Genomic DNA, 9,840 nt, shown 5'->3' on the forward strand with positions numbered 1-9,840 from the left:
CAGATTGGATGTGGCTTTGAGCAACCTGGTCTAGTGGGAGGTGTCCCTACCATGGCAGGGGGATTGGAACTAGATGAGCTTTAAGGTCCCCAAACCATTCTATGATTCTATGAGCCAAGAAAATAGCTATGAGCAACATTAAATATTAACCCTAAGTTTTTTGTTATAAATATGCACACACAGAAGAAAAATAGCTTTTCTGAGTATATATTGACATAGTTTGCATTAAAAATATTAAATCAAAAAGAAAAACAAAGTATATCTCATGGTAATCAGATTTTCCTAACATTAAGAAAATCTTTGGAATTCCTTTTTAATAAGTTTCCTAATATTTAGTTGGATCTAATTCTATTCCCTTGTCCAGCTTTAAAAGGTAACACATAAAAGAACCCACCACCACTGGCAAGATAAGTACTAGTAGAAAGAGAGGTTCTTTGGATCTGCTCCTTTTTATACATATGATTTTACGCAAAATATTTGATTTACTGCTCTAAGTAGCTGAAGTATTTAGTGCTTTTAGAATGACAGGTAAAGGCTATTTCCATATTTGGCATGCTTCTTAGAAATAAAAAGCTGAAATTCCTCTTTTAAGCATGAGCATTTACATAGCTTGACTGAAAAGTTTTTTCACCTCAGAACATTAAGCACTCCATAAATGGCTTCTGCACAGTCTCATGGTCTAATTTAGGTCCAAAACCTTTTGCAAGCAATCCTGTATTAGCATTTTGTGCTGAAATATTTGCTGACCAAGACTGCTTTAGCTCTAATCAGGCAGCAAAGGTTGTTCTCCCACTGAGCATGTTTTCCATGAGGAGAACAGATTAGCTGATTTCAGCCATGCTGCACCAAGGAGTAGCAAACTGCACCGTTACCTACTACGATCCTGCCCATGCAGCATTAGGGCTACAGCCAACATCAAGTTCTGTGGGACAGCACGGGTTCTGAAGAGTGTTTTGCCTTTCAGCACACTACGTAGACTCTTGGGAGAAACTGTGGCCTTAGCAAGATCAACGAAGTCAAGATTTTGAAGTCAGTGCAGGTAATTGTGCATGTGGGGGCAGGGGGAGAGAAACAGGACATGTGATCACCTGAATGCCATGCCAAGATGCCTCTTCTGCAAAGATTCATTTTCTTTATCCAGACATATTTTCATAAATTAGACTTCTTTTATTCATTCTGTAGAAGATCCTCAGAATGTGTGTTAGTATTTTCATAGCTATTTGGTTTTCCATTGCATCATGCATTGTTTTGGGTACACACTTAGCACAATCCATAGGGAAAACAGACTCATAAATCAAACTAAGCAAGTAATTTTCTGCTCACCAGCACTGTCTTCCTTAACATCCACTAAAAAGGATGAAAACTACAGAAAAAAATTCTTGACATGGGAATTGCTGACACAGCTTTATTCCTGTCTTACTAGCAAATATATTACCATGAATAATCCCCCAGTGAGCTAATTACCTGTGAAAAATATATATGTGGAACCCGTTTTAGTCTCATCCTTCCTGCATTTGTCACCGTTGCACAGCTGAAGCCAGCAGCCATATTCACCTGTGTCTGCTGCCGTGGCGTTTGCGAGGATCAGCTGACCGTACCTGTCAAGCTGCTTTATGCTGGGGAGAAGAAAAAAACAAAAGGCACAGACAAGCACAGATGTATTTCCCTGTACTCTTGCCAGCTCGTTTTTGGTTTGTGTTATTCCTGCTCTGCAGCTGACCCATCTTTTGCTTTCAGAGTTCTGCAGCAACTTCCCCTTTTGCTCCAAAGACGTGTTTACATGAGTAGTTTTATCGATTTAAACTACACACAAGCGCTTGTAAGCTTTTGCCTTGTAGATTCCATTATTGGATTCCTTTCAGTCCCCACTCTGAAACTGGGCTATAACTGCTGTAACAATATGTTAATCTATGTTTTGTCTCAGTTTGTCCATGTATATCCCGTATTTCCATGCTACAAGTCAATCTGCATACATTTCAGCCTTTTTTTTGATACCACTAACTGTAGCACTGCTTCAATAGTATTACCACAAGCGTAGTTTGAGAGTAGTAAGTGGCAGATACTTCAATAAGAGTTTGCTTCATGATTTGTGCCTGCCTTCAGTGTGAACACCTTCCCACCTTTAACATACTGGTCCAAGTTTTCACTTGCAAACACCACCATAAACAGCTTCTACCTCAGCTGGGATTTACTCTGCGAGCAACTCATCTTGTACTGCCTAGTGCTCTGCCCCCAGCCACCTCCCTGGCATTCTCTCACTGGAGTTTCCTCACGACCCCCCAGCTACGTCAGAGCATGACCCTGAGAACTGCTGGAGGTGTACTGACAGTGTCCTCACTGTGCAACATTCAGCCTCTGTGATTATTTTCGACTTGATTTGCCTTTTTCTCCCTCTTCTGAATTTCCCAGATGCATCTCTCAGTGGATTGAGATTTGTAAATGTGCAAATATTTATAAATATAGAGATATGTAGATACAGACAATGTTTCTTAGGGTCAAAGGACCTATCTATGAAATTCAGCAGCTACAATCTCATCTTGTTGGGTTTTTTTATCTTAAGGTTTGCTTTCCTGCCTCTTTCCTGCAGTGAGATGGTGTTATAGTTGGGAGTTTGCGGTGTTGCCTTTTGATGGATCACAAAAGCAGTGGTCCAACAGTACCAGTTCTCTGGGAACCCTGTCAGGACAGCCGTGCAGCAGCACTGATGCTCTCCACTGCTGCTCTGGCCCTTAAAAATGTTATTTTCAACCATCTGCCTTTACACAGCAGCACATGAAGGACACAAAGGTTTCACAGTTTGCTTTGTAAGACATCAAGTTACGAGGTCATTTCTATTCTATTCTAACCAAGTCAGGAAATACTTTTCCAGTTTTAGGCATTTGATAACAAACTTCTTTTCAGTGTTTCAAACAGGTTCTGGACAAATACACAACTTGCATGAAATCTGAACAGCTCCCATACTCTCAAGTCAACTGTGGGTTCTCTGAACATCCTCCTCTTCCTTCTTATTAATGCAGCAGTTATTCTGTAAGGCAGATGCCTGACTCAATAATTCATTTCTGGGATTAGCACACTTAGAATAAATTTTTATCCTCTAAAACACCATGTGGCTCTGTAACAGAGGTACTACCAACATGCCTGACTGGACTGTATGCCCCAAATGCTCCGTTTTGCTTATGTCTCCATTGCAGGCAGAGTAACTGCTTGAACAGAGAGGCCACGACTTCCAGCTACATGCACTTCCCAAAATTTCCAACTCCCTAGGTGTCCTGCTGCAGTTTGCGCTACTACCAGCAATCATAAGCAGTGGTTCATGTAACCCAACATTCAGCCTCCAGCCAGGGCCAGTAGCTCAGAATTTAAGAACACATCAAATGCACAACCCAAACAGGGCTAACTGAGAATTATCTTTTCCGTTAAAGCCCTCAGACACCATTAGGACCCTCATCCACTACGCGGCAATTTTGAGGTCTGCCTAAACAAACAGGAAAATTGTATTTCCTACCTGCTAATGCACTTGCCTGCTTCCACTTTTTGTATTCACATAATTATGGAGTAGTAGCGTTTTCATATTTACATTATAAATCATCTTCAGTTTTTGGATAAGCTTTGAGAGATTCCTACTCGTGCAAGAGATCCTGTTGCGCATCACACCCAACGAGAAGAGAAATCCAAAACATGTCCTAGTCTGTATTATTTTTATTTAGTTTCACAGTTCACATTTCATAGGCTACATGACTACATCAGCACAAAATGTTTTGGAAGTATCCAGTACTGAATGTCAATGTTACAGAGAAACCATTATTCCAGAATATTTTTGCCTCTAACCGTTAATGCAGACACTGAACTATAGCTCAAAATCCCAAGAGACAGAAAAATAAGGTCAGAGTTAATTAATTATTGTACAGTGTGTTCTACTTAGCTGAGAACAAGCTATCCAGTAATCAATGGAAATAGCCCAGCGAGGTAGTCATCCACAAACATGCACTAACAAAACCTGGCAACTGAGAGTGAAAGTGTTGAGACTTGTGACATGGCCATGTTAAGCAAAAAAAAAAGGCCATATAAAATGAATTAGAAATGGTAAATCCTGCAGCTGACCAGTATTTCCAGGACAACTTTTGTTTCATTAGTATTTTTAATGCTGGGAAATCTGACTCAAGCAACAAAACTTTGCTGTGTTCTACATATCACAAGATAAAAATTTGTATATGCAAATCTTTCAAGACTGTTTAAAGAAACTAGGAAACTACTCCAAACTATTCCATACATTCCTCTTACTCAGCTTTAGTTATTTGAACTTCTTTGCCAGAAAAACTATGCGAAGTTTAGAAGCTTAAAAAAAATATATATAAGACAAAAAGACAGTATATATGGCTAGATGTTCTTGGAGTGATGCTAACTCCTCTTAAGGCACTGCATTCATACTGACAAAAGAGAGCTTATCCCAAATACATGCTCACCAGGAGAAGAACAGAACGTCTCACTGTTTAACCCAAGGAAAGAATCCCTTGCTTTCAGACTTCAGAGCACATGGAACAAAAAAATATTCAGTTACACAAGAGCACAACTGGCCTCCCACTAAGGCCGCAGGAGCTTGCATTCACTGAAAGCAATCTAATTGGGCCCTCTACAACATACAGTTTCCTCAACGTTTGTGCAGGTGCTCCCGTCCATACACCCCCTGGACACACCCACAAATGTACATGTGATGCATGTCCAGCTCTTTGCCCCAGCTCCTTCCACCACAGCAGTTCCATTTCAGTTGAGCTTATAGAGCTCGTCTTCAGCAAGCGGGATACCCGTGCTCCAAGTCAGGCAGAGCAGAGACTATGTGAAGTTAGGCTGCCTTCATCTAGAGCAGTTTTCTGCTATAAAGCACAAGAAAGAAAAATAAGGGCAAGGATTCTGATCCTTCTCATATATGGCAGATCTAGTTTCTGGGTGAGCCTACAGTCATTCATTTGTTATGCAGTGTCTTACAAAACAGCATTCCAGCCCTTCTGTTCCGGAGGTGCATGAGCTACCTTTCACCATTAACACCACCAAGACTTTTGGCCAGTTCAGCCAGTAGGCAAAATTTTCAGGCAGAAAGTTCTCTGCGGGGTGTATTTATGCTACACAAGGCCAGAGAGCATTGCAGGTAACAAGCCAGTCCTGAAGCAGGCTTGCGTGGGTCCTTAGCTCAGGAGCCAAGTTTACGTGATTCTAGCCTTCTCCACAGAGTCGCACTGCACACTCCAGTCTCTAAAGCAAAGCTTTTATTCAGTTAGGATAGTGCAAAGAGAGGATTTCTCCTCTGGCTCAACAAGAAACAGCCCAAGAGTAGTCCTACTCCTTTCACTCAGCATCCTTCCCTCCTCCCATATGATAATTTTAGCATATGTTAACAGCTCCAGATCTATTAAAAAAATGAGACTCTCTAGTACAACAAGCAAAAATATTTTATTTACCAGATCCTAAAGTATACCTACAAAGACAAACTCAGAGAAAGCACAGCCACTAGCACTACAGAAATGGCTTTTCTAATTACAATCTCTTCCTTCTTAGAAATGTCACATTGTCCTCCAGGCTGCTCTGTTCTCCTTACCACACAGGCAAGTTAAAAACGTGATAAACATGGCATGGAGACAAAACATCACCCTACATCTTTTTGCAACCACCCCTAGAAAACATGTTATGTAGATGCTATAATGAAATAATTGCAACCTAGAACACCCTTTTCCAGCACTACAGACTGGAACCAGAATGCAGCGAGTCAGTGTCAGCTCCTGTCTTGGACCTCTGCTGTTAACAAACTCTCAAACCAGCTGAGCTACAGAAGCCCTCACCACCCTCCACCTTGAAGATCTCTGCTGCCTCCCATAACTGCAATTCTGTTAGATGCCAGGGACCTTAAGCCTCCTCTTGCTGCAGCTGGAGATAGAAGAGGATGTTAGCAGTTCACAGGAGATGTAAAATGCCTTGCTTGTTAAAATTCCCACCAGACCAGCTGAATTTGTACATCCTTCCTAATATTTAAAGGAAAACCAGGACCTGAGTATCTGTTGCTGTAGGGACACACAAATGAACAAAAGAAAGGTAGTCATTAAGTCCCCAGTGACTGCACGGATCTATCTCACTGTGGCTGCCCCTCCTCCTGACCCACCCTCCAAGGCCCATGACCTACACCTTCTTCACTGTCCATCACCTCCCCAGACCCCAACCACTTCCCCACTGCTGCTACCAACTCAGGTTTCCACCAGTGCCCCAACTCCAACCAGACTGGCAGAGAAATCCAAAGTAAAAGAGCTGAGCCCAGCGAATCAGCTCGGGTTTCACTCCACACCTCACTAATCAGTAACGAAGGGATTATCTTATACTTTGTCTTTACACATTCAAAAAGTGTTTGAAGATATCAGACATTCTATAAAGCAGACTGTTTCATATGGATCTATTAGCAGTACAGTAAAGATCTTGAGATAATTACCAAAGTCATGCTAAAAATGTGAAGAAAATATAACTGCACAAAACTGTGGTCAATGTTTCCATAAAATATTACTATTTTTGTAACTCTGAAGTGTGCTATTAATCTATGTTTTTAATTTCTCTAGTTAATAATGGAATCTTCTGCTTACATTTAAACTTGTTGATTAAAATGATCTCTAAGGTCCCTTCCAGCCTAGGTCATTCTATGATTCTATGATTTAGTCTAACTCAGCTTTATTGTTTCAATAACTGATTTAAAAATATTTTTTCTAAAGCAAAGATCATCATATTTCAATACAGACTCTTAAATATAAGCCTAACCTACTTCCAAAAGAAAACAAATGCTTAGCCAAGTTATAACCACCCAGCCAAATTGTCTTATAGCGGGGTTTTTTTTGTGTGACATTATTAACTTTTATTATATGGTTAAAATACTAAAAATACTTGAGAGATAAGAGAAGGGTAAATTGCTGAGGCAACAGAGTCCCAAACTACTTCAAAATGCCAAACAATACGATTAGGAAACACATGTCTTTTTTTCCCCCAAAGTACCTTAAGCTCTTGCATTTCGTCCCATGTGTATCACTAGAAAAGTACTTAATTTTGCAAGACAGGAATACACAGTCAAATGAGGAATGAAGAAGCATTCAGAGTCCTCTCCAAAACCTGAATATTTGAATATTGATATATGTGGTCTTCCGGTAATTACAAGAGGCCTACAGGAAAGATGGGGGGACCCTTAATTGGGGAATGTAGTGACGGGATGAGGGGTAACAGTTTCAAACTGAAAGAGGGCAGATTTAGATGGAATATTAGGAAGAAATTCTTCACTGTGAGGGTGGTGAGGTGCTGGAACAGGTTGCCCAGAGAAGCTGTGGATGCCCCCTCCCTGGCAGTGTTCAAGGCCAGACTGGATGGGGCTTTGAGCAACCTGGTCTAGTGGGAGGTGTCCCTGCCCACGGCAGGGGGGTTGGAACTAGAGGAGCTTTAAGGTCCCTTCCAACCCAAACCATTCTACGATTCTGTGGTATTAGTCAGATCTGGTTTACAGCTGATAAACGCCACCTACTGGAATAAATCCAGATAAAACATTACTTCTTGCAAAAGAAGAAACAGTACTTGTTCAAATCGGCCAAAAGACTCTTTGGCGAGATACTGCTGCAAAATATTTCTGCTGAGATACCTCAGCAGAAACCGGCTTGCTGCTGCTGTAACTTGTAACGACAGAAGCCTTGCACTAGCTGCAGAGGTTTATTCAGCCAGGGTAGTTCTTGAACTCCCTCAGCCTTCAGGGGACAAGCAAATAAACATTCAGAGGGGAACTGGCTCACAAATCTCAGAAGGATATCCTAGAGATCAGTATAGAGCTGCCAATGTTCAACATTGCTCTTTGAAAAGAGAAGTGGAAAGGAGAAGAATATATCTGAAAAATTAATTAACTGAGAGGGATTTTAGGGTAGCATCACACCTGTAAATAAGTGAAATGGATCACAGAGATTCAGAAAACCTCAGTTACTTTCAGAAAGTATAAATAGTTGTACTTAATTTAGTAGTAAAAGGACAACAAGAGTTGGTATCATTGCTCATACCTCTGTGCCTCTCTCACCTAATAATCCAAGAAAAGCTCCATATAGTTCGCTCTTAGGGCATCGCTCACAGTGCTCCATCATCTCCTCACTATTTGTCTTTCACAGACACATAAATCTCCATAAAACAGTCAGTGAAAACACTCTTCATGGCAAAAAAATGCCTGTGGAAGACATCCTTAAGCTTCTTACATGACTCTCCTCTTTCAAATACAGAAGCAAATTACTAAATGTAATCTACATTTGGCAGCACGTGCTAGTCTCAAAAACTGGGAAGGCAAACAAATGGATGGGTTTTGGAGATGTTTAGAGCAACAGGACACTCACCTGGCAGGGCAGACAAAAGGAAAGAGTCCTCAGTTCCTCTTCCTGCTGTAACAACTACTTACACATCCTCCATTAAGATGTCACCACATGAAAGAAAAAGCCTTCCCAAACCCAAAGTGACCATCCTCAGCATTAAACTCTGCCACACCACAAACCTTGCAGTTCCCTTTCGCACACAAAGATAACCTCGAATGAAAGAGTAAAGACTACTCTTACTTGCTCCTTAGCATGGTGGTTGGTGTATTTTTTTCACCTGTTTGAGCCTCTTCAGGAAATTAGTTTTAGTGCCTCAGGCAGTAGCTACAATAGCAACCAGGAGCAGGTCTCTGTGCAGCAACAGCTAGTAGCAAGCACCTGGCACCCACACTCACAAGTTTTGAGAGTTTTACTTTGTATTAGCTTTAATGTGGTTCCCCGTTAGTTGTTGGAGCACACCAATGCCCTACTGGATCTATCACATCTTCTGTTTTAGATTCATCCGATGCAAATGCAGTTCACATACTATGACACTATTCCACAGTGCAAATCACAGGGTAGTACTTGGTAAGGAACGAAAGATGCTCATTCTTCTTTTGACATTAGAAAACTACTAAGCAGAAGACCTTAACTGCAAAAACATTTTAAATAAAAAAAAAACTAACAAAAAAACCCAATGGTGTTAAAAGTGTTGGGGTTTTTTTCCCCTCAAAACCAGCTTACCTGAGTCTCGAGTCTTTAAAGGTGTCTAAGTATGAAGGATAGTTCCAAGTAACATTACTCCCTTTACATCGCAGTTCTATGCTTTGTCCTGCAGACAGGCTTAAAGTGGCAGCAAGTTTCTGGAAACGGCCTTTATCCATCACCTGTGTCAGTATGGACTGGGCCTTCAAAGAGGAGTCAGCAGATTCTCTCTCCTTCATTTTGGGGGGTTTGGGTCTTACTTTTTTGTTAACAGGCTTAATTTTGTTTTCCCCAGGTTCTTTTGGACGCTTACTCTTCGCAGGCTGTCCAATAACTAGTAAAATAAAGAAGGAAATGTTACTACTGATTATAAAAGGATTACCTAGTCTTTTTGCAAAAACAAAAGAAAAAAGATATTTCTTATCATCAGTATAGAGAATGACTAAAGTTTGCTTCTTCCTATAAAGAACGCATAAAAATGAGAAGGAGTTTTCCTAAGTTTTTGAAGTCTCTGGCATGACCCACTTTCCTGGGGAAAATGGAAAAAAGAGAGCTTTCAGCAACATGCAGAAAACGTACTTACAATCACATAAACAGACAAATATGTCAAGTATTGAGAACCTTACATATGTGAAGGGAAAAAATACGGCACTTCTGTCTCCAGTTACTTTTGTCGTTTCTCCATCGTGTAACTGCCAAGACAGTTGGGTGGCAAGACTCTGGAACAGATTGCCCAGAAAGGCCGTGGCTGCCCCCTCCCTGGGGATGTTCAAGGCCAGGTTCGATGAGGTCTTGGACA

General features: G+C 41.0%; 1 protein-coding gene across 1 annotated transcript in view; it reads right to left on the minus strand.

The window, feature by feature from the left end:
* Positions 1-9,840, minus strand: part of PDGFRL (platelet-derived growth factor receptor-like) — an 11,771-nt gene that overhangs the window by 1,697 nt on the left and 234 nt on the right. Inside the window, exons 2-4 of the mRNA XM_009876790.1 lie at positions 9,567-9,570; positions 9,081-9,375; positions 1,465-1,616 (exon numbers count right to left, since the gene is read on the minus strand). Coding sequence (XP_009875092.1) covers positions 1,465-1,616; positions 9,081-9,375; positions 9,567-9,570 — 451 coding nt within the window. The remainder of the gene's footprint in view (positions 1-1,464; positions 1,617-9,080; positions 9,376-9,566; positions 9,571-9,840) is intronic.

Source organism: Apaloderma vittatum, unplaced genomic scaffold, assembly GCF_000703405.1.
Source record: "Apaloderma vittatum isolate BGI_N311 unplaced genomic scaffold, ASM70340v1 scaffold14669, whole genome shotgun sequence".
Lineage (NCBI taxonomy): Eukaryota > Metazoa > Chordata > Aves > Trogoniformes > Trogonidae > Apaloderma > Apaloderma vittatum.